Source organism: Myxine glutinosa, chromosome 1 (genome assembly GCF_964187855.1).
Source record: "Myxine glutinosa chromosome 1, kmMyxGlut1.1, whole genome shotgun sequence".
In the NCBI taxonomy this organism is placed as follows: domain Eukaryota; kingdom Metazoa; phylum Chordata; class Myxini; order Myxiniformes; family Myxinidae; genus Myxine; species Myxine glutinosa.
In genome coordinates, this window is record NC_136261.1 from 90977690 (window position 1) to 91003164 (window position 25475).

At 47.2% G+C, this 25475-nt stretch overlaps 1 protein-coding gene across 1 annotated transcript in view; it reads right to left on the reverse strand.

The window, feature by feature from the left end:
- Window positions 1-25475, reverse strand: part of LOC137426115 (ribose-phosphate pyrophosphokinase 2) — a gene marked incomplete in the record, with an annotated part of 39609 nt that overhangs the window by 4773 nt on the left and 9361 nt on the right. The window contains 3 exon segments of the mRNA XM_078774593.1: window positions 1-19; window positions 1388-1485; window positions 1664-1899. Of these exon segments, the coding sequence (XP_078630719.1) occupies window positions 1-19; window positions 1388-1485; window positions 1664-1899 (353 nt within the window).

Genomic DNA, 25475 nt, shown 5'->3' on the forward strand with positions numbered 1-25475 from the left:
CTGGTATGTCAAAAAATCCCTGAGGGACAAGTAGCAATTAATCATTGTGGAACCGAGTACTCAAAGGCAGAGAACATGGAATTTTAAGTATTGCCAATTCGTATTGGTTTTGTCAGACCGTATTGATGGTCTGTGCATTTGTCACCTCACTTCATTGGATACTATAATTGTAGGACGTTGCATTGGTCGTTTTCTCATGTTCAGGAAACTACACTTTAATCAAGCCAACAGGATGTGAAGATCCTTCTGCTGAAAGCCTTCTGGATGATGGATGAACCTTTAACTCTATCCTTTGAGTGTTGAGAATGCCTCCACCGGACGCTGACTCGCTTTCACTTTGGTGTGAAATGGAACCAGTGCTCATCAGGTGACGACGTTCTTAAACAAATAATCTCTCCTTTGGTGCCACGTTCTAACTCTGTTGCAATGGCAACACGTTGCTCTGGTATCAAAAGTGAGGTCCTCTAGTTCCAGTGAGAATGGATGATCGTTTTCACACTTCATACACAACCTCAAATTATTCTGCAATTTCCCAATATTAGTCCAAATTAAATGAAATAAACTATAAAAAAAGTTCTATTAAAAGAAATAAATAAAGTTCTATTAAATTAAATAGAACGGCACTCAGTTGAGCGTATACCTCGGCAAAGCTGAACAGTTTACAATTTGTATCCCACCTATAGGCCGGATCTGGACCCGAACAAAAATCTAATCGGCTTGTTATTGTCACTGACCCAACTCATCCACCTAGTTTTGTCATAACTCATTCACAACTTTTTGAAATAACATTCTACATATAGTTTTTGGCCCCCATCTCTCAATGGAGAAGAATCACTTGAAAGAAATCATTTAAATTCTCAAATCCAGATTCGCACCAAAATCTAATCAATTCTTCCTTTTTCACAAACCCAACATGTGCACCAAGTTTCATCCGAATCCATCCATAACTTTGAGATATCCTGCTCAGACAAACAGACAGACAGGGGTGAAAACACAATCTCCATCCACCTTTGGTGGCATTGTTAAAAACGTTCATAGGATTCAATAACAAACCGGGATTGTGGTAGTGGAACAACAATCAAAGCACATTATACTTTGATAATTGCATGCCACATTGTCATTGAGAAGTGAAAAATCTCAGACAAGATTAAATAAATACATTTTTTTTCTTCCAAACAAACTTCAACACAGAATATGTTAAACCAGCAAAAATATACACAAATATGAAAAGGATAGATTGTTGATTGAGTGAAGATAATGCAATTGTTGTTACACTTCCACTAATTTTTTATTAAGACTTAAAATGGTGACAAAAGTCATTCCCAAAACAGTCGATTGTATTAAACGTAAACATCAAGCCTTCATCCGTGCAAACAGTAGTTATCACCTGGATCTGCGAGGCATGCAAGTCCATCGTAATGATGTGATCAGCGCCAGCAACAGACAACATGTTTGCCACCAGTTTGGCAGAGATGGAGCACGGCTCTAAGGAAGGGGTGCCGGACGCATGGAATCGACAAAATATTAATGTACCATACCAGAGGAAATTCCCAACAATAATTTACTGCCAGGAGAGCAAAAGAAGGGATTTAATTATATTAAAAAAAGAAAAAAAAAGCAATAGTGGTAATAAAAATAGAGGGAAAGGTTCAAATATAATAACGAATAAGGAAGGCACAAGGTAGAAGAGATTCATAGAAGTCCAAGTGTCTCACTTTGTCCTTTTTGTCCTGCCGAGCATATGGAAAGCAAGGAATCACAGCGGTAACGCGACATGCAGATGCAATCTTGCACGCGTTTATCATGATGAGCATCTCCATGATGTTGTCATTGATTTCTCCACAACCACTCTGCACAATGTACACATCCTCACCACGTACGCTCTCTCCTATCTCCACGCTGGAAAACATCACGGAGGGTGTTGTGCACACTTAGAGGTCTCTCGGGGCCAGCAACGTGATTCGATGAAGTCAAAGGGCGGTGTTCAAAGGTCATGCGAGTCGACAAGTTTTCATAAAAAAATGAAGAAGAAAAAAATACTGCTGCATTTCAGCTTTTTTTTTTTTTTTTACTGCAGTGCAAATTATGCAACGTTTAGAAACCAATCATGACATTTGTTGCTATTATTAAATAATAGTTCATGCGTCGGAGATAATTAATTGGCAGAGGATTTACTTATGACAGTCTAAACATCCAGAGGAAAGGATATTGCATTTGGGTCTGTCTGTCTGTCTGCACAATGCGCTCACGCAAACCACAAACACCACCTGCAGGTAGATAACCAGTATTGATGATGATGACCACTCCTTTTTGCATCTTCAGATGTGACAGATGTGTCGGGGTGCCAAAGCAGTTTCTTAATTGTGCGCACAATCCTGGATGGGTCGCTATTCCGACGCAGTATACACGAATGGCTCATTCATCCCAGTAAGCTGGTACTGAATTTGCCGACCTCAGAAGGATGACAGGCTGAGTCAACCCCACCTGGTGCCAATGCAACGGTATGACAGGGTAATGAACTCAGGACCTTGTAATGTTAAACCAGCCACCTTAACCATGAAGCCAGCACCAGGCTTAGCCAGTATTACACGGGATCATTTTTCAACCGAGTACCTCGATAAAGCATGTACAATTTGAATGCGAGCAAGTAAATAAAGTACGTACTATTATAATGTGAGTCCAGCAATACCCCGACTTGCATGTCCCCTTTTTACAGCATCATGCTATTAATACCACGAACCAAGTTGCATCACCTCCAACTTGCACTTATAGTCCAGTCAAATTCGTCAATTTAGACACCGAACCCACCACAAATTGGAAAAGATTGTTTCTCTGTTGTATTCTCCTCTGATATACCCCAGGAATACCATATCAACAAGCGTTATGCCAAGGTCCCCCGTCGGTGAAGTGATGCGAGTTGACAAAGCGGAAGACGCAGAAAACATGCTATGATATGATATTTCGCTCACAAGGTTCAGACATACATGGAGGTGGCTATATTGGATTTTGACGTGGCGGCCCAATTTTCAATAGCGTTCTTCCTTGTGCCTAGATACACCCAAACACCAGATTAGAAGTTGGTGCTTTGCTTATTTTTCAAGATATTACGCTCACAAGGTTCAGACATATATATGGTGGCGGCCATCTTGGATTTTGACGTGGCGACCCAACTTACAATAGCGTTCTTCCTTATGCCGAGATACACCAACACACCAAATTAGAAGATGGTACTTCGCTTATTTTTCAAGATATTCATCTCACAAGGTTCAGACATACATGGCGGTGGCCATCTTGGATTTTGACGTGGCGACCTAATATATACAACCACACACCAGATTAGACGTTGGCACTTCGCTTATTGTTCGACATATTTCGCACACAAGTTTCAGATATGTATATATGGTGGTATATCATATGTGTATATGATATCATATCATATGTATATATGATACGTATATATGGTGTAGATATGGTGTATATATGGTGTCCATATATGGATATGTATATATGTATATATGGTTTCAGTATATGGTGGCGGCCATCTTGGATTTTGACGTGGCGACCCAATTTTCAATAGCGTTCGTCCTTATGCAGAGATACACCCACACACCAGATTAGAAGTTGGTACTTCGCAAATTTTTCAAGATATTCATCTCAAGGTTCAGACATACATAGCGGCGGCCATCTTGGATTTTGACGTGGCGACCCAAAAGATACACCCACACACCAGATTAGACGTTGGCACTTCGCTTATTGTTCGAGATATTTCGCTCAAGTTTCAGACATATATATATGGTGGTGGCCATCTTGGATTTTGACGTGGTGACCCAATTTTCAATAGCGTTCGTCCTTATGCAGAGATACACCCACACACCAGATTAGAAGTTGGTACTTCGCTTATTTTTCAAGATATTCATCTCAAGGTTCAGACATACATGGCGGTGGCCATCTTGGATTTTGACGTGGCGACCCAATTTTCAATAGCGTTCTTCCTTATGCCTAGATACACCCACACACCCGATTAGAAGTTGGTACTTCGCTTATTTTTCAAGATATGCAGGTTACAAGGTTCAGACATTCATGGCATCAGACGTACATGGCGGCGGCCATCTTGGATTTTGACGTGGCGACCCCATTTTAAACAGCGTTCTTGCTTGTGCCTAGATACACCCACACACCAGATTAGAAGTTGGTACTTCGCTTATTTTTCAAGATATTTCGCTCACAAGGTTCAGACATATATATGGTGGTGGCCATCTTGGATTTTGACGTGGCGACCCAATTTTCAATAGCGTTCTTCCTTTTGCCGAGATACACCCACACACCAAATTAGAAGTTGGTACTTCGCTTATTTTTCAAGATATTAATCTCACAAGGTTCAGACATACATGGCGGCGGCCATCTTGAATTTTGACATCGCGACCCAATTTTCAATAGCGTTCTTCCTTATGCCTAGATACACACACACACACCAGATTAGAAGTTGGTACTTCGCTTATTTTTCAAGATATGCAGGTAACAAGGTTCAGACATACATGGCATCAGACATACATGGTGGTGGCCATCTTGGATTTTGACGTGGGTTGCACCCACACACCAAATTCGAATGCGGTCCTTCACTTACGCACGCACGCTAGGGTGCATCAAACGCCCCTATGTCAAGAAAACAATCTGTCCCCAATTTTATTTTGTTCCAGTCATAAAATTCAAGTTTCAAAGTTTCATAAAAATTCAAAATTCAAAGTTCAAGTCATATAATGCCAAATTTGGTAAGGTTTTGATATCATCTTCTGGGTCCACCTCAGCAAATTAGATTTTGAGTCGGTAGTATCAGAGTCAGAAATTTGACACGCAGCTGTTTTGAAGTCCATAAATAAAAATGAAAGGATTGACCGATTGCTACATACAATAGCTCTTTGGAAAGGTAGTATTGTGCTCTGTAGCAATATATAATCATCATAGGGATAGGGATATAATTCACTTATACACAAATAGTCAAAATCATGATTTTATTGGTATAATCATATGTATTATAATAGATACCACAATGATATAATTTTTATTACAGTAGAATCATATATACACAATCTTAGCATTTATCATCTTAATACGAGTACATCTGACTATGGATGAACATGAAAATAGAAACAAAACAAAGATACTGTAGTTTTCATGGATATTTCTGACAGTTTAGTCTTGAGCTGCTCGCTTTCGAAGATTCGGTTTCTCCTTGCGGTTGTGCTCAACAACTTGTAGCACATTTTGGTAGTGGTCTTCACTTCTGGCTGCTGAAAGGAAGTCAGAGCTAAGCTTAACTCCCCTTTCTGCAGAGTCATTCACCACATTCAAGGCTTCAACATTAGTCCATGATGTCTGGTAGGCTGCAGAGTTAGTCCATTCTTGAACATCGGTAACTAGAAATGCCCAGTCAAGCTTCAGATGATGAAATAGGTACCATGAATCTGGTCCAACAAAATCAGCCAGAGTGGTCTTCTCAGTCAAGTCATCAGGAAATCTGGGCTTTCCAAACCCAGTACCAAACCGTCCTTGTGGGTTGGTTACTGGAAAATCTGGCTGAACCTCCAGAAGTCTGTCTGCCAGAGCACGGCGATGGTCATGAGGAACAACTGAGCTGAAGAGGGCAAGTGGAACCATCTCTTCTGTGAGGTACCAGAGATGTCGTTTGAAGGCTTTCAGGGCACTTCTTGAGATTCCAGCATTGACAGCTTCATACTGTTTCAGTTTGGAGATGAGCTGCAGGTCATTCCATGGGGCATCGGTGACAGAGGTACATGTCATCCACCAGGAGCTGTATACTAGAGTGACAAACGTGACAAATTCTCTGATCTTTGGCACTTGTTTTTCTGTGGTAATTGTACCTGCTGGAAGATCAGCGATTTGTTTTTTGAAGAGACATAATTTGATTGAGTAGAGGAGCTTCGCCATCCATCTGGCTTTATGCAGTGCACCAGGACGCTTGAAGGTTATTTGATGTTCAGCTACTTCACCATCAAGGAATACTGTACACAGATCAACAAATTCCAAATAATCATCACGTCTTAGAGATTGCTCGGTGTGACAGAGTCTGAGAACATTATTTTGCCAGTCACTTGTCAAACTTGTTGCTGCTTCATTTAGTTGAGATGGATCAAATCGTGAAAGTGGTTCATTGAATGTGTGTGGAAACATTTCAAAGTTCTTGCGAAACCTTGAGAAGAGGAAGATATCTGGTGACTTAGATGCTTCAACTTTAAGATCAGTAAAAATGTGCGTAAGAATGACTTCACCAATGTGGTGTCTGCAGCCTGACCACAGAAGAGCTTTGTTAAGCCGTTGTTGAATTGTTACACAAGCTGCACTGATGTGGCCGGTGTTAGATGCAGTTGTGTCAAATGTCAAGTTGACAACATTCTCTTGGCAGTTCCATGATTCAAGTAGGTTATTAGTCAGCTGAGCAATTATATCTCCAGATTTACGGTCTGTTCCAGGCTTGTAGGATGGAACACCCAGCAGCTTCATATCAGTTTGAGAACCCAAAAGCACAGCCAGGCGTTCTTCAAAAGTGTTTTGGTTAGTTAAGCATGGAAGCAGCTTTGAGTCCCAGTGCAACGTAGCAAGCTTCGGAGGTATCCATTTGTCCTTACAGGTAGTAGCAATATGCTGTCCAATTTTGCGTCTTGATTTATCTGCTGTAGCATATGATGTTGACACCTTCGCTACATCCCCTCCTGTTTCTTCAATAAGAGCTTCTGTGAAAGCAGCCTGTTGGGTTGGTGTCATCTTCATCCTTGTTGCCAGTGAAACAAGACTGGGCCTCTTCAGGATGTCATGTGGAATGAAAACTGATGTGCCAGGTCTAACTAAACGATGATGACTTCTTGAGGTTGTTGGTGTGCTTGTTGAAGGTCCAAGAGTTACTTCTTCATCACTGTCACTAATATTATACACAGTGGTTGTAGTATTTATGTTGAACTCCAGCTCCATACTTGCTCGCCTCTATACTCTATACTATATATATATATATATATATATATATATATATATATATATATATATATATATATATATATATATATATATATATATAGAACAGTATACATACTCTGATTCTTTTTCCTCGCGGTTCACTTTACGCTGCATCTTATCTGCCAACAGTTTATCTTGGCAGCCAAATGTTGCACAGCGATCTGTCTTCATAGATTCCAGGAATGCTAAGTCTTCAGGATTCTTGATGTGAGAACTAGCATCATTGGGCCACAAGGGAAATGTCTCCATAAATTTCATCTCCATTTGATTCACCTTTGTGATGCTTGCTGGAGTTGTTCTTCGGTTGATAGGGATTGATCTAAGCTTGGAATTATCATCTGCAAGTTTGATAATTTTCTCAATAGCCTTGCGTTCAGAGATGATAGGAATATTAGCCTTGCCATAAAATGGTGTCACTTTCTGCAGTACAAGCTTTGCTGATTCCCACCGAGAGCGTCGTTCAAGTTTGCCATCTTCCGTGTGCCACATGAAACAACGTAGTACTTGTAAACAAGTTGGAAGTCTGGTGCCATTGATCTGGGAATCTTGTTCAGTTATGGCACTTCCAAGACCAAACACCTTGGTGGACTCTCTTGTTGCAACAGATGCTTTCTTTACTGTGCCATCCATTGTTTTATCTGAAAGAAAAAGGTAGTATTAGTAACAATAATGTCATTTCATAATTATGTACAACAAATACATCAATTATCCAATTTTATTAGAGTATAGCCTAATAATTGTTTTAATCATCTTGTCTAGTTAAAAGATCTCTGTAAAGACAAGATGACTACAACATTCAGGATATTCTTTAATTTATATATTATATTTTAAAAATACTCTTCATTTAGCTTTATATCCATATTTTGAAAAAAATCATTATTTTGACTATTTGTATATAAATGAATTGTATCCCTATCCCTATGATGATGATATATTGCTACAGAGCACAATAATACCTTTACAAAGAGTTATTATATGTAGCAATCAGTCAATCCTTTCATTTTTATTTATGGGCCTCAAAACAGCTGCGTGTCAAATTTCCAACTCTGATACCACCGACTCAAAATATGAAATGGTGAGGTGGACCCAGAAGATGATGTCCAAACCTTACCAAATTTTGCATAGCAACTTTATTTTATGATTGGAACAAAATAAAATTTGGGACAGATCAATCCAACATCTTTTTAAAAATAGTTGGGCGTTTGATGCACCCTAACGCACGCACACGCACGCACACACACACACACGGACGGAGGGGAAAGCCATCGTCCCCCTTTCGCTCCGCTGAGCGACGGGGGACAAAAATAGAGATGAATGGGAGGGGTGGAAGGGGTCTAAATATGCTAATTTATGTTAATTAGGTCCGAACATCAAAGGAACAAGCTAAACAAGAAGAAATCTTGCATTTGTCTCAAGAATAATCAATTTAATGCCACCCAACTTCATCAATCGTGTTGTTAGAAATGATAGAAACTCAAATTAGGTACCTACTTGGATTATGTAATCATAATTATGCTAATTAAGCGTCACCATTAATGAAAAACCATCTTTTTCTATTATAGTCAGTGCATGTTTTAGGTATGCCTATTTTGTCCTGTTTGGCATCCCATTGATTTCTCCTCCAAACAGCAGTGCTAAAGCGCGGCGTTACGCGCGCTGCTTGCGAGCAAGGAGGAAGCGGACAATCGGTAACTTATAAGCGTCTTTATTTCAGGAGCTCACTGTAACACGAGCGCGCTCCGGGCTGCGCGCCCCGTGTATATCCTCAGGCCACGCCTACCCCTCGGGCGTGGCCGCCGCCCACTTGGTGCGCGGAATGATGTCACCACGCCAGTGGGCTTTCGTGTCCGCCACACGCGCCCCCCCAGAATTCCCGCGCACCTGGAGGGCCAGTTTGCGGGGCAGACGGATGACCCAGCCGAAGCGCCCCCTGGCGATCGGCGGCGTCCGGGGTGCAGGGATGCCAGGTGGGATGCCCCTGGCTGCCCCTGGGATGGGTGCAGGACCGGGGGGCGGTGTGGCGGCGGGGCTGGGCGGTGCCGGGGGTCCGCCCGCAGGGGGGCGGCCCCGACGCGGGGGTCGGGCCACTGGCGGTGGATGGTCCACGTCGAGGTGGGCCGGCTTGAGGCGGTCTACAGAAACGCGGTCAGGAGTACCGCCGATGTCCAGGGTGAAGTGCTTCGCCCCGGTCTCCAGCACGCGGAAAGGCCCGTCGTACGGGGGCCGCAGTGGTGTCCGGTGGGCATCGTGGCGGACGAAGACGTACTCCGCCGTGCGAAGCTCCGGGGCGACGTGCGTCAGTGGGTGCCCGTGGCATGCCGTTGGCACCGGGGCGAACCTCTGGGCGGTCTCTTGCAGAGCGGAGCGCTGCTGTGCCGCGGACCATGGTGCCGTGGAGTCGGGCAGGAACTCGCCCGGCACCCGCAGCGGTTGCCCGAAGACCAACTCCGCCGCGGATGCGCGCAGGTCCTCCTCGGGCGCCGTCCGGAGGCCCAGCAGGACCCAGGGGAGCCTGTCGACCCAGCCGCCGTCACGGAGGGTGGCCCGGAGCGCGGCCTTCAATGAGCGTTGAAATCGCTCACACAGGCCGTTAGCCTGGGGGTGGTAGGCCGTGGTTCGGTGCAGCCGGACCCCGAGCCCCTGCGCGACCGCCCCCCAGAGCTCCGAGGTGAACTGGGGGCCGCGGTCGGACGAGATGTCTGAAGGGGCGCCGAACCGGGCGACCCAGGTGGCGATGAAAGCCTGCGCGACGTCCGCCGCCGTCGTCGATGCCAAGGGCACGGCCTCCGGCCACCGGGTGGTGCGGTCCACCATGGTCAGGACGTGGGTGAAACCCCGCGAGGGGGGCAGAGGTCCCACCAGGTCCACATGGACGTGGTCAAACCGGCGTTCCGGCACCGTGAACGGGGCCAACGGGGCCTGGGTGTGCCGGTGCACCTTGGCGCGCTGGCACGTCCTGGCCATGCCAGACGAACTCGTCGGCGATCAACCTTTGGGAGGCCCTCACGCCCGGGTGGGACAGGCCGTGGATGGCGTCAAACACCTGGCGCTGTCAGCCCGCGGGCACGATGGGGCGAGGCCGCCCGAGGGAGACGTCGCACAAGAGGGCCACGCCCGCGCCGTCGAACGGCACCTCGGTGACGTGGAGGCCCGTGACGGCGGTCCGCAAGGCCTGGACGTCGGGGTCAGCGGCCTGGTCCGCTGCCATCCGGGCATAGTCGATGCCGAGGTGGACTGCGTGGGCGACGGCCCGGGAAAGGCAATCCGCCACCGGGTTGTCCTTCCCCGTGACGTGCCGGATGTCCGTCGTGTACTCGGACACGGCCGAGAGGTGACGCTGCTGCCGGGCCGACCACGGCTCGGTGACCTTGCCCACTGCGAATATCAGCGGCTTGTGGTCGACGAAGGCCGTGAACGCACGGCCCTCAAGCAGATGGCGGAAGTGCCTGACCGCCAAGTGAAGCCCAAGCAACTCGCGGTCGAATGTACTGTAACGGCGTACGGGCGGGCGAAGCTGCCGGCTAAAGAACGCCAGCGGTTGCCAAGCTCCACGCACCCATTGCTCGTGCACCGCGCCCACCGCGTAGTCCGAGGCGTCGGTGGTGAGGGCGATCGGTGCATCGGGCGCCGGGTACGCGAGCATGGTGGCGTTAGCCAAGGCGAGCTTCGTGCCCGTGAACGCCGTGTCCATCTGCTCGGTCCAGGTAACGTCGCCTTTGCCCGGCTTACCTCGGAGAGCTTCGTGCAGGGGGCGCAGGAGCTGGGCGATACGGGGCAGGAACCGATGGTAAAAGTTCACCATGCCCAGGAACTCCTGCAGCCCTCTGATCGTGCGGGGGCGCGGAAACCCCTTCACCGCCTCCACCTTGGCCGGCAAGGGGACGGCTCCGTGCCTGGTGACACGGTGCCCCAGAAAATCGATTACGGCGACGCCGAACCGGCACTTTGCGGGGTTCACAATCAGGCCATGCTGGCCCAGGCGTTCGAAGAGCGTGCGGAGGTGGCGTAGGTGCTCTTCGCGGGACGCGCTGGCGACGAGGATATCGTCCAGGTAGACGTAGACCAAATCCAAGTCGCGCGGGACGCTGTCCATCAGTCGCTGGAACGCCTGAGCCGCATTCTTCAGACCGAAGGGCATCCGCAGGAACTCGAAGAGTCCAAATGGCGTGATGACCGCCGTCTTCGGGACGTCCTCCGGCCTGACGGGGACCTGATGGTAGCCGCGTATGAGGTCCACCTTTGAGAAGAAGGACATGCCTGCCAAACGGGCGGAAAAGTCCTGAATGTGGGGGACGGGGTAGCGGTCGGGAGTGGTGGCGTCATTGAGACGGCGATAGTCCCCGCATGGTCGCCATCCCCCGCCGGGCGTCGGCACGATGTGCAGCGGCGACGCCCAAGCACTCTCCGAGCACCGAACGATGCCGAGTCGCTCCAGGGTAGCGAACTCCGCTTTTGCCACCGCCAGCTTCGTCGGCTCGAGGCGGCGTGTCCGGGCGTAGACCGGTGGCCCGACGGTGGGGATGTGCTGGGCCACTCCGTGCTTGACAGCCCCCGCGGAGAAGGTGGGCCGCGTGAGGGCCGGGAAGCCGGTGAGGAGGCGGGTGAATGCGTCCGCTGCCGGAAGCGTACAGATCAACGTGGCCGGAACCGAACCGTTCGGCAAGCCGCTCGGCAAGCCGCTCGTTGAGCTGCTCGACGAGCTGGGCAGCGCACAAGCGAGCGAGCTGAACGTCTCGGCCTGGACAAGACATCTGCGCTTTACGTCGACCAGGAGCCCATTAGCGCACAGGAAGTCCGCGCCAAGCAGTGCCATGGGCACGTCGGCGGTGACGAACGTCCATCGGAAAACCTGCCCTCCGAACCGCAGAGAGAGTGGCAGCGTTTTCCGTACGTACGGATGGGCGTCCCGTTCGCGGCAAGCAGCGCGGGGCCCCCGCCCGCGGCGTGCTTGTCTGACGTACCGGCAGGAACGACACTCACCTGCGCTCCCGTGTCGCACAGGTAACGGCGCCCGGATAGGGTGTCCGTTATGAACAGCAGGCTGCTCGAACGGCCGGCGCTCATCGCCACTATTGAGCGCCGGCCCGGGCGTTTCCCGACCTGTTGAAGGAGCATGGCGGATGACACTGCCGAGCCTCGTGGCCGAACTTGGCGTGGAACCAGCACCAGGTGGTGGAGCTGGAGGAGCGCGGCTGGCTCCGCCAGGCCGGTGGAGTTGGCGGGTTTCCCCGCGGTGGTGGTTTTCGCCGCGGCGGTGGGCGGGGCGTGGCAGCGGTCACGAGGTGCGTATCAGCATGCTGCGTATGCTGTGTAAGCTGATGCTGTGGATCAGCATCATCAGCAGCATCATCAGCAGCATCAGCCTCGAGGTCTGTGGCGGCCGCAAAGTACCTGTCCGCCTCGGCTGCCAATGCTCGGGGTTCCGTTAGCACGGTCCCGGCCAACACGAGGCGAACCTGCGCTGGAAGTTGGCGACGGAAAAGCGCCCGGAATAGAGAACCGGGGGCTTCGTCGCCCAACAGTGACAGCATATGGTCCATTCGGACCGACGGGCGCGTGTCGCCGAGCTCGGGGAGATCCAGGAGGCGGTCGGCCCGTGCGTCGTCCGTGAGGCCGAACGTGGCTAGGAGTAGCCGCTTGAGTGCCTCGTACTTGTGGCCGTCCGGTGGGTGGCGAAGGACGGACACAACTCGAGCGGCCGTGCCGGGCCCGAGGGAGGCGACGACGTGGCAGTAGCGCGTGTCGTCGCCGGTGAGGCGCCGAAGCTGAAATTGGGCTTCGGCTTGGACGAACCAGACTTCGGCCTGGGCCTCCCAAAATTTCGGGAAGTTTGATGAAGTTGGCCATGGCAATGGCGTCGTGTGTGGAAGGATCGCTCCGGCAGATCCAACGTCGAGGGTCACCAGTAAAGCACGGCGTTACGCGCGCTGCTTGCGAGCAAGGAGGAAGCGGACAAGCGGTAACTTATAAGCGTCTATTTCAGGAGCTCACACTAACACTAGCGCGCTCCAGGCTGCGCGCCCCGTGTATATCCTCAGGCCACGCCTACCCCTAGGGCGTGGCCGCCGCCCACTTGGTGCGCGGAATGATGTCACCACGCCAGTGGGCTTTCGTGTCCGCCACAGTGCCATCTATACTGAAATCCAGGTAATTAAAATATTAAAACAAAGGGAGCTTCCTCCATACTGTTTTGATTGGAATCATGATTCTTGATTGTTTCTTCCTTGTCATTCTGATTTGATGAAGAAATTACTCGTAAAAATGAATGTTGGTACTTTGTAGCATGTACAGGTGAGTTTTTAGGAACTTAAAAAAAAGTCACCTTGGTAAAGCCTAATGCATGCCTGCATGCCTGCATGTGCTGACATTCCTTCCTATGTGATGCCATTTGGGCATTTATGGCAATAATTGGTGAGGTTTCTGTCAAGTATACTGATCTTTTACTTTCATTACTGGTATTGTGTATCCTCAGCCATCAATTTGGATGTCTGAAATGTATTCAGCAGATGTAGCTCATTGCATTGTGCCACCAGAACTTAATTACTTATCATACTTGATCTATTTTTCAGGAATTTGCTGCATAACAGAAATGGAGGAGTGTGTCATGCCGTAAAAGCCTTGCTGCAGGCGGGGAGACCGTTACTCTTCGACCAAAAGGAAGTGAAGGCATCAATCGTGCGAGTGAAAAGCGGGGCAGTGACATATATATATATATAATATATATATATATATATATATATATATATATAAAACACAGTTTGTGTGTGTGTGTGTGTGTAATGTTACCGATAGACTCCGAAACGGAGAGGCTCACGTGCTTGATATTTGGCATAGACATGGCCATTGAGCCTGGGACGAACATGGCTGAGACCATATTTGACGATACATATTTTTTATTCATATTTACCTCAGCGCATTTCAGCGAAGTACCCGCTAATTTCAGCCAGTGCGAGCAGCTCGCTGATTCGCTCAGAGCGATCACGTGATGGTCCATCCCGTCACACGTCACACGTTTGCACGTAGTTCAGGGCGAAAAGCCATTGCGTTTTTTCACCTTTATGCGATGGTGTTTTGTGTCGATTTTGTGCGATATGAATTAAATTTTAATTCATATTTCGTGTTTACGAATTCGAATACGAAGGATTTCCCCTTTCCCCTTTCGATTTCGAATACGAATCGAATACGAGCTCGAGTCGAGAGGGCGAATGTACGGGTTGGGAATGTACGGGTCTCCCCTCCCCCACCCGGCAATGCCGGGTACTTCTGCTAGGATCACGTGATGTTCCAACTTTGCCGCCATAATCTCACAGTTATGCGTTCGCACGTAATTCAGTTTTTTCACATTTCAGCGAGGAACATTGCCATTCACACCACATAGGTTTTTTTCCACTTTCATCTGATATTTGTGATTTATTTCAAACAAACTGTATTTCCCATCTACAAGGCCATGTATTCCTATTAACGTTATGTAAAGTACATAAATTGTGTGGATTACATCACTTGTGGATGTGATCAATTGCCAGTAACCATCTATATCCCTCCCCTCCCCTTCCCTCCTCCCATCCCCCTCCACCCTACCCTCTCCCCTTTCCCCTCCTCCTCCCTTTCCCCCATGCCCCTCCCTTTCCCCCCTACCCCTTCCTTTCTGCCCTACCCCTTCCCCTTCCCCCATGCTCCTCCCTTTCCCCCCTACCCCTCCCTTTCCCCCCTACCCCTCCCTTTCCCCCCTACCCCTTCCTTTGTCCTACCCCTTCCCACCCCCTCGCCCTCCCACTCCTCTCCCCATCCCTCCCCCCTCCCCTCCCCCCCATTCCCCTATCCTCCCCTCCCCCCCATTCCCCTATCCTCCCCTCCCCCCCGTTCCCCTCTCCTCCCCTCCCCCCCCCGTTCCCCTCTCCTCCCCTCCCCCATGCCCCTCCCTTTCCCCCCTATCCCTTCCTTTCTGCCCTACCCCTTCCCCCATGCTCCTCCCTTTCCCCCCTACCCCTTCCTTTCTGTCCTACCCCTTCCCCACCCCCCACCCCCTCCCCCCCACTCTTCTCCCCCTCCCCCCTGTTCCCCTCCCCTCCCCTTCCCCCTTCCCTCCCGGCAATGCCGGGTACTTCTGCTAGTTAAAACTAAAGAGGGACAACGTGTTCACATTGCGTGCCGTTTAGATTTCACGAATGATAATGCGATAGCAAGGGACTTGAAAAAGTCATGTGCACCAGCAGAAGGAACTGTTTCGTCAGCTTTACGTTCTTCAACACCAAAGTTCAATTTTAAAGAACATTGTGTTTTTTGTGGCAAGCCTGCAAAATATGGTCCATCCCGTCAGCGGGCGTCAGCGGGCGTCCCGTTCAAGCGGGCGTTTGATGTGACAGCTGTAAAAACTACAGCTATGCAAAATACAATCGCAACAATTTGCAAACAAAGGGGAGATGCTTGGGCTGAAACTGTAACAGGTAGATTGGAGTATGCCCGAGTCTGTCGAGTCTTGCCGTCTACTGAGCTTCACTTTGTGCTTGATGGGGGATCACTCATACAAAGAATTCCTTGGCCGAGAAAGGAGTCAATAGATCACATTTGTCAGTTGCACGTGGACTATGTAGCTCGCAGGTACTCTAAACCAACCATTGTATTTGATGGATATTCGGCAGAACCATCAACCAAGGATGTCACTCACTTGCGCAGGACAAAGGGTCGCTGCGGGCCTCAGGTACACTTTTCTGGGCAAACTGTTATTTCTTTGAAGAAAAACGATTTTGTCAAACACAGTGAATAAGCAGAGGTTCATAAACATTTTGAGTGAGAAACTGGAGAGAGCAGGATATGTCACCCAACAGGCAAAGCGAGATGCTGATACGCTGATTGGTGTGACTGCAGTAAAATCTGCAGAGTATGTCGACACTGTTCTAGTAGGAGAGGACACAGACTTACTTGTGCTTCTTTGCAATCACGCAAAGAATCTTCCAAACGCAATATATTTCAGACCAGAACCAAAGTCAAATTAAAATAGCTGCAGAGTATGGGACATTAAAAAGACGAGGGAAATCCTAAAGGAAACTGCATGCGAAAACATTCTAGTTGCACACAACTTCTAGACTGTTTGGGGTTGGAAAGCCACTTGCGTTCAATAAGCTGCTAAACAATTCTAAGTTCAGGAAGCACGCAGAAATCTTTTTGGCTGGTCCCGATACCCTGCATAATCAAATTATTGAAGCTGGTGAGAATGCACTTGTGTGCCTCTATAATGGAGGGGAAAATGACAGACTGGACACACTTAGATGCCAGCGGTTTAAAGAAAAAGATGTCAGGTGTTCAAAGGCGGTTCAGGCACAGGTTTTGCCTCCAACCTCAGCTGCGGCAAAGTTCCACTCCCTGCGTGTTTTCCACCAAATCAATGAATGGAAAGGAGAAAGTTCCAGACTAAATGCCACTGACTGGGGATGGAAGGCGAAGGATGGCAAATTCATTTCAGAACAAACAGACCTGCCTCCGGCTGCTGACTACCTACTTGAAGTTATTCACTAACTAAAACTGGCTGCAACACTCTGAAATGCACTTGTCGGAGGCACGGTCTTGAATGCACATTTGCTTGTGGCGAGTGCAAAGGTACAAGTTGCACTAATTCAATGGACCCACAAGTTATTGAGGCTGAGATTGATGACTGAACGACGCACAGCGAAACAAGTGTTTAAGAGACTTACATGTAGGGTTGTCTCCTCTATTTGTCTTACCTGGTATGAGCAATTACTTTTTATTGTAATATGTTTCTTGGTAAGGGCCTTATTTGCATAATTTGGATAACTTGCATAATAATAATAACTTCATGAAGTTCAGGCCCGTGCCATTGAACACCTTGACCATGAAAACCCAGGTTTTGACACCATTCTTATAATTTTTGGTTCACGATTTCAAAAGAAGGTTTTTCATTAATGGCAACACTTAATTAGCATAATTATGATTACATAATCAGGTAATAATCCAATTAGGTACCTAATTTGAGTTTCTATCATTTCTAACAACACTATTGATGAAGTTGGGTAGCATTAAGCTGATTATTCTTGAGACAAATGCAAGATTTCTTCTTGTTTAGCTTGTTCCTTTAATGTTTGGACCTAATTAACATAAATTAGCATATCTAGACCCCTTCCACCCCTCCCATTCATCTCTATTTTTGATATGGTATTCCTGGGGTATATCAGAGGAGAATCCAACAGAGAAACAATCTTTTCCAATTAGTGGTGGGTCAAGGCACCATTTGACTTGACTATTACATCACATCAAAACAGTGGCGTCACTCGGGTTGATGTCACCCAGTGCGGTAACTCATGGTGTCACCCCACCCCCCCATTAGTCAGGTTCACTATGTTAACAAATATAATTTCGTTCAAAATTTTGGGAGATGAGCAAACCTGTACATTTCTGGAATCATCAGAACATGGAGAATCCGAAAATCAATGTTGGCATTTGCACAGACACAGATTTTGGATTTTCAAAATGGCCACCATAAAATACATATTTTGCGCTATCTCGGCTTCTAGTCAACCTAAAAACTTAATTAAATATGCTAATCCTACGTTTTCTGGGTCAAGGAATCCAATAAAGGCCTCAAAATAGTGCTCAGGATTATAGAAAAGCAACAAACAAAGGTAATTGAAAACCATTGTCTTTAAATTTGGGATATAACTATTACATAATCTATATATATAAAACACAGTTTGTGTGTGTGTGTGTGTGTGTGTGTGTGTGTGTGTGTGTGTGTGTGTGTGTGTGTGTGTGTGTGTGTGTAATATTACCGATAGACTCCGAAACGGAGAGGCTCCCGTGCTTGATATTTGGCATAGACATGGCCATTGAGCCTGGGACGAACATGGCCGACCTCAAAATATTTGACGATCCATATTTTTTATTCATATTTACCTCATCGCATTTCAGCGAAGTACCCGCTAATCTCAGCCGGTGTCAGAACAGCTCGCTGATTCGCTCAGAGCGATCACGTGATGTTCCATCCCTGCCGCTAGACTGATTCGCTCAGAGCGATCACGTGATGTGACCATTGCCATTCACTCCACATAGGTGGAGATGCAGTTACCGGGCGCCATCTTGGTTGGCATTCAATGCTGGGCGATGGTGATTTCCGTCACACGTTTGCATGTAATTCAGAGCGAAAAGCGATCGTGTTTTGTGTCGATTTTTGTGCGAGATGAATTAAATGTCTTTGATAGGGACCGGTAATTCCGCCAGGGGCGCTGCGCGCACTACTTACGTCACGCTGTGCATGGCACTCTGTGACCGCCGTTGCGGTGCAATGCTTTGCGGGCAAAGCGTTTTTATGCCATGGTTTGTCATATTTTGGACTTAACCACTCTTCATGACTGATCATGTGACATCTACACACTCATGGCTACCACCGAGACGGATCCTGGTTTCACGTGAGTAATATTTACCATATTTGCTCGATTTTTGAAACCGATGCATGCAAATATCGTGTCTATACCACACCTAAAATATTTTTTAGAAAGAATAAGCACATCTCCCCTTTGAAAGTGCCCCCTGAAGTGTGTCCAGGTGGAATTTCTAAGTCGTAGGTCTTAGCAACTCTCAGCAATCTTTTACCGCATGGATTTATCTCGAGTATTTACTAAACTGTGCTAAGTTGAAGTTGCGTACATATTTCAGCAGTTTTCAATGTAAATCGGTGTAATGTAACCTCCCCCCTCCCCCTCCCCTCCTACCCCTCCCATCATCATCTCCCGCTCTTCAAAGTGCAGTAGCGGTAGGGCAGCATTCGCTGCCCCTTGTCTTGGTTTGTTTGATGGCCCCAAGCCGCCATTGAACATGCGGTCTCAGGCCGAGGAAAAAGGGGGCGGGACACAAGAACAAGGTGTGGCACGTCAACTCACCATCAAGGGTGGAGCCAGCGAGCCCTTGCTGGCCAACCAGGTCCTAGGAACCGGCGGCTGGATACAAGAACGCCCAATAAAAGCGGCTGCGAAGGACTGCTTCGAGAGATGAGTGTGAAGGTCCGAAGTGCAAGGTACCAGAGGAGAACACGCTGAATCGTAAGGCAGGAGAGCGGGTCCGTTGACAATACCGCCATATATTCACATTGTCTGACCGCGTGAAACCATACGTGCAGCTGCCGCCGGGTTTCGCCTCAAGCCCGGAGCGTGGACTGGAGCGGACCTCGACGCTGTGCCTCTGCCCGGACCTTCCTGCCCTGTCATCGGCTTGGACATTCTCCCCCTTCCAGCCATTCCTTCCTGCCAGTCCCTATTCGTGTGAGTCTGTTTGTTCTGTTTGGGGCGTATGGTAATATAAGACTGTTTTAAGGCTGCCCTGTGTATCTGCTTCTTCCTCTCCTTGAAAATGCCCTTCTTTCATTTCCTCTTCGGGTTTCGTGTACATAATTAATAAATATCTGTTCTTCCTTCACTTTGGTTTCTTCTTCCCCCGATCGCTTTAGTCCCTTCCCAATTGAGTACCTGTGGCACGATTCAGCCAATGCTCGGAGTCGGGTTTAGTCCTTGGTTAACGGCCCGAGTCGCAGCTCGCTTCGCTCGGCGCATCCATTCACGCTGCGGCCTGGGTGGGAGTATCTCCTCGCTTACGGCCGGTGGTGGTAATTAGGTAGTGGGACGGATTGGGCTTACAACCCTACTCACCACCGACCGGAAGTGACGTCATACTTCCAGGACCGGCGGACGGCCAGCTCAACAGGACAAGGGGATTAATCCCCCCTTGCTAACGGGAGTGCCGTCCCCCGGATCCGTAACAGTATTTACATTTACATAGTTTCATGCTGTTAAAGTGAAAATTCGGTAAGAAAACAATAGAATTCGAAGTAAAAACGTTTAAGAACTACATCAAAATTACGTTGATTTTAACGTTAAACTTTATTGTTACATGAGATACATTAATGGATTCGGTTTGCAAAATCAATAATGGCCCAAATAATGTAGAACTTGTAGACAAATGCATATGGAAATATACTCATCAATGAAATAATACCATAAAAATAAACAGGAATAAATACACAAGCATTTCAGCACTTGGTGAACATCTCGACTAATTCAGAACTTTCCTTTCCTGGCCTTCAAAGCTGAGAATTTGTGAATCACTTCATCGAAATCAATGCCTTACGCCAACTCACTTTCAATTGATAATATCGCAAGATCGGAAAGCCTTGACACTGCAAAGATTTGGCGTCACCCCCTCTGATAGTGTCACTCGGTGCGGTCCGCAACCCCCGCACCCCCCCAAGTGACGCCAGTGCATCAAAAGCTATGGTCCGGTTGCAGAAAATTCCCTTATCCTTAACGAAAGATTTACCTTAAGGTATACTGTGATTCCTCAGCAAAGGATTTGCTTAAGGTTGAGGAAATCCTCAAGAGCCGTTGCTATGCAAGGCAACCAATCAGATTAGAGATAGGAAGAGGCGTCTGAAAGAAAGAACACGTAATGAACACGTGATTTTAAACGACTCTTGTTGCAGGTTACATGGGAAACACGTGCTTCCGGAATAATTAAAATGATTTATGTAAAATTCGTTTGATTCTTATTGAGCATTACATTTTAAATGTGTTCACGTGTGCAGTAAATGTTTGGAAACTTTCCGAGAACCAGTGTGAAATTATGAAAATGGGATACGAGTGCAAAACAAAAAGCAAAATATTCTGGACACCATGAAAGAGTGAAAATGTTATCCAAGTCACTGTGCCGCTGCTCAGAGCGTGTTTCGCAATGTACAATTATTTGTCAATTGCGGAAGTATTGTTCTACCAGCCTCTGGCGTCGCGCTGCGATAATCGTCCTCTTGTTGACCAATTTCCATGAAAAGCACAATTTGGAATCTCAAGGGTTCGTGTTTAAGGATGGGGGTGGGGGTGTGGGAGAAATTATAAGCCAAATAATTATTATACGGTGTTTTCTGATCAGGAGAGTCGGTGAATTATCACCTGCATTCTGACCAAAATTATTGTATCAGGATAGGAAATGGTACACTGTGGCGCTCTTGTAGAAGCAATGTCAAACTATTTCCTGCTTATGAGCCAGGCCAGTGGTGGATTGATTGGTGCAGTTTTTTGTTGAAATGATCTGGTTTTTATATATATATATATATATATATATATATATAGTGTTTTAACATTTTATTCTCTCTTCTAGATGGTGGATTCATCTGTACAGTGTACAAATACGATTCATTTGTACAACAACAACAACAACATGCATTTTAAGGCCATTTTCCCTGCTAGAGTGGGGGTTAGCCTTGCGGTCCCCATGACAATCTTCTCCATTTTGCCCTATTTTCTGCATCTCTCCTTGTACTTTACCTGTCCATCTTGATAAATACGATTCATTTGTACCATGTAATATATTGTGCTTTGGAACATGGTTTTTGAACTAGGTCTTTACAATGGTGTACAATGTTACATACTATGATTCATATGATGTTCCATACATGACGAATTATAATTTAAGAAATCTTGCAACATGTTAAACATGTGTGAATATAAAATGTTTTTATACATTGGTGCCAGAATTTGACATTACGAATGGTATCTGGTAATCTGCATGCCCTGTTGATTTAAACTACATACTCTGCATCTTGAACCTGCTTGTAATGTTTGTTCGGCCCTCTGACTCCTCTCGAGGTAAAACTGACCATTGTAACTTTTGAAAAGTCAATTTACTTGGAATGCAACTTTATCCTGTCCATTGTTTTTTTTTGTATACAAGATCGAGGCTCGTGAAAGAGCTAACATTAATCACACAGAAAGACAAACCGACACATAAAACATATAACATGGGGAGCAGTAGACAAGATGGGGAGAGAGGGGGAAGGACACAAACACAACATTTGAGAGCAGGGACATCGAGAGATCTGTGGGAGGGAGAGGGCTTTGGGGGCGGGGGTTTGGGGGAGGGGGCATGGAAAGGGGAGGGGGGAGAGGTATAAAACATATGGACACTGCCAGGACTTTCAGGAAAGAAGTTGGAATTTCAAACAAGGTGGATCTGGGGTGAATTAGCGGGGGTAGAAAAGATCAAGGTTTTGGATGGGGGAAGATAAGAGATGGTGGTGAACAGCTGTTTTAAAGACCTGGAGGGAGGAGTGGGATTGAAGAGAGTGAGGGAGTTTGTTCTAGAGCCGGGAGAAAAGAGGAATGAAAGAGTGAAGGTGAGCAGAGAGCCGAGATTTCAGCAGTTTAACCATCAGAGGGTTGCTGGCAGATCTTGTGCGACCTGTAGGAATATTTGGGGGACAAAGCACAGAGAGAGCTGGGGGAGCAAGGCCGGAGAGGAGTTGGTAGAAGACAGAAAGACCACCTACCTGCCTGCGGTGAGTGAGTGAAAGGCCCTCGGAGATAGCTTCATCACGGGAGATTCCAATGATTCTGAAAGCTTGGATTAGCCTTCCAAGAGGCAAAGTCAAGTTGTTTCAGGGCAACTGCCTCACCACAAGATTCAGTGGACCATGGACGGGAGGAATGGTAAGACAACTGAAGACGAGATGGGATAACTCTGTGCATGAGAGAGAGCAGTTTGCTTTGAAAGAATTCCCAGGAAGAATTGATGTCAGAGGCAGTGGAGATGGGAGACCAGTCCAGATGATTGCTGGCTGCTTGAAGACCGTGCCAGTCGGCCTGAGTGAAATGCCAGACTCGTCGACGCTGAGGAGGCCCTCTGAGAATGGCCAGAGAGATGTCCACTTTAACAAGCACATGATCAGAAGAACCAATTGGAGCAGAAGAAGAGCAGCAGACATTAGCAGGGAAGTTTGTCATAACCAAGTCTGTCATAACCGAGAAGATACACCATTGGCTGAGATCCGGGTCCGGAAATTGACAGATTGTGTCAATCCCAGTGAGTCGCAGAAGTCCTTTGCTGAGGTGCCATGGATGGTGAGAGATGAACCCACACCCAGCCAGCTGGCATGATGACAGTTGAAGTCACCACATATGAGGAAGAGAGAGTTGGGATGAGTGGATAGACGTTGGTCCATGTTGTCAGACAGTGAAATGTAAATGGAGTTATCACTCTTTGGAGGACGGTACAGAACACATATGAACAAAAGGTGGGAGCGGAGAGGAAGCCGTAGCCAGAGGTACTCCTGGGGGTGAGGTGGAGAGAGGGCAGTGCAAGGAGAGTGAGGAAGAGAGTTTTTGATAAAGATAGCCACCCCACCACCGGGACGAGGCTCAGGCCTATCATACCGGAGGAGGGAGTAACCAGGAAGAGATATTAAGGAATCAGAGACATCTTGAAGGAGGAAAGTTTCTGTTAAGCAGATCAAGTCTGGTTGTCAGAAGCAACCTGTATGGAGAGATCAGTCAGGTTTGAGCGAAGGCCCCGGATGTTTGAGGTCCATACTGTTAATGAAGAGAGAGGGGGAGCATCGGGTACAGGATAGGGGAGGGGAGGGGTAGGGTAAGATGGAGGATGAGAGGGGGAGGTAGGGAGAGCAGTTAATAGTGTGTCAGAGATTACAGAAGAGTTACAAGAAATGGAAGGATGAGGAGAACAAAAGGTTTGATGGTGAAGGGATGAGGCACAGTGAGGGGTTGTTTGAGGGGGGGCAGAGGAAAGTAGAAGGTTGGGGGAGGTGGAGGTATGAGATAGAAGGGAGACGAAGTGGGGAGGAGGCAGCTTTGAGGAGGAGGGGGGAGGAGGGAGAATTGGAGAGGAATGGTATGGGGGGAGATTTGAATGGGAGGGGTTGTGGGGGAGTTTTGAAGGGGAGGAGTGAGGGGGGAGTTTAGGAGGGGAGGGGCAAGGGGGGAGTTTAGGAGTGGAGGGGCAAGGGGGGAGTTTAGGAGTGGATGGGCAAGGGGGGAAGTTTCGGAGTGTAGGGGCAAGGGGGGGGGGGGATTTGGAGGGGAGGGGCAAGAGGGGAGTTTAGAAAGTGGACGATTAATGAAAGACGAACATTGATAACAAATTGGGTTTATTGTGATTTTCAAGTTAGCAATCCGATTAAGAACGATGGAGGAGGGATGGAATGAATGTGAATTTAGAACATGTAGTGAGGGAGACGTATAAGAGATTGAATTTATTTTTTTTGAAGTGGAATGAGTTGGAGAGGAAATTGAAAAAAGCCTTTTAAATAGGAAGAAAAACAGCGTGTTGTAATATACCACTGAATAAAACACTGAAGGGGAAAGTTAAAACATATTTAAATAATATTTAAACAGAACCGTGAACAATGTTATATGCACAAAATACCAACGGGGGGAGGGCCGAGAGACAACCACGAGTCACGTGAACGTAGAAACGAGTCACGTAGACAGGAACAGGGCAAAAGGTGGATGGCAAGGAGATAATGGGGGCGGGGCGAACAGCACACCTGGACAGAACTACAGCATGAGACAGCATCACATGTGGAGAAAGGAAAATAAATGTTTTTGATTTTTTTTTTTTTTTTTTTTGGGGGGGGGGTGGGGGGGGGGTGGGGATTTAACACGTTAGACAAAGAGTATTGTGTTCGGGGTAGAAGGGAAAAATCTAAGAGCCAAGCAAAACACAAAGTAGGGGACTTAAGTTAAACACCGACAGGGGTACAATGCCGCACACGAGGAGCAGAACACGATTAATTACGGTATTTGCCAGACGGTATTTAAAACGTTAGACAAGTGGTCGATGTTCGGGGGAGAAGAGAAAATCTAAGAAATAAGCAATACAGCGAAGGAAAGAACTTAAATTCACAAAACACTGATGGGGGAGGGAAGCCGAGAGAAACCAGGCCACGCACGCGGTGGGAACAGAAAACGATTAATTATACAAAAGGTTGCATGAATTGCAAATCAACACCAACAAGAAAACACACTGCAACACATGCACAATAAAATAACGAATATAAATTTGACGAAGACACGAATGGAAAAAATACTTTAACTTTGCTGCCCTGCAGAGGTGGAAGTCGCTTCCTTGCTCGAGGGACCGAAAACGGAAGACCCAATATGCATATATGCATATCTTTTATATATATATATATATAGATATGCATATCTTTCCTTTGCAGCAAAGGTCAAATGAACTCTGTGGGTGGTATGGAGCAAACGTTGTTTTTGTAAATTGCAATCCGAGGGGGGTGGACACGTTCCCTCCCACTTATGGGGGATGAATGGTCTTGCCTACATGACCTATGGGGGATGGGTTTACGTGTGTCTTTTCTTCTCCTCCCACCTGTTCAATCATGAATGTATAAAAGCTGTGTTTGAAGACCAAAGAGTAGAGCGGGCTATGATGTAAGGCAGACATCATGATCGCCTCTCCTATCCTACGCGCATAAAGATAGTAATTTTGGTACCAAGCTCTGTAAATGAATGTTTTAACAAGACGATTCAATGAGCCTTTGTGAAGAGTGGTCTCCGAGTAAGATCTCTCAGTTTCTCCTCGAAATATGGATGCTCCCTTGAATTGAAGGAATATTTGTAGATGCAACCATCCTCAAAGTAAGGGTG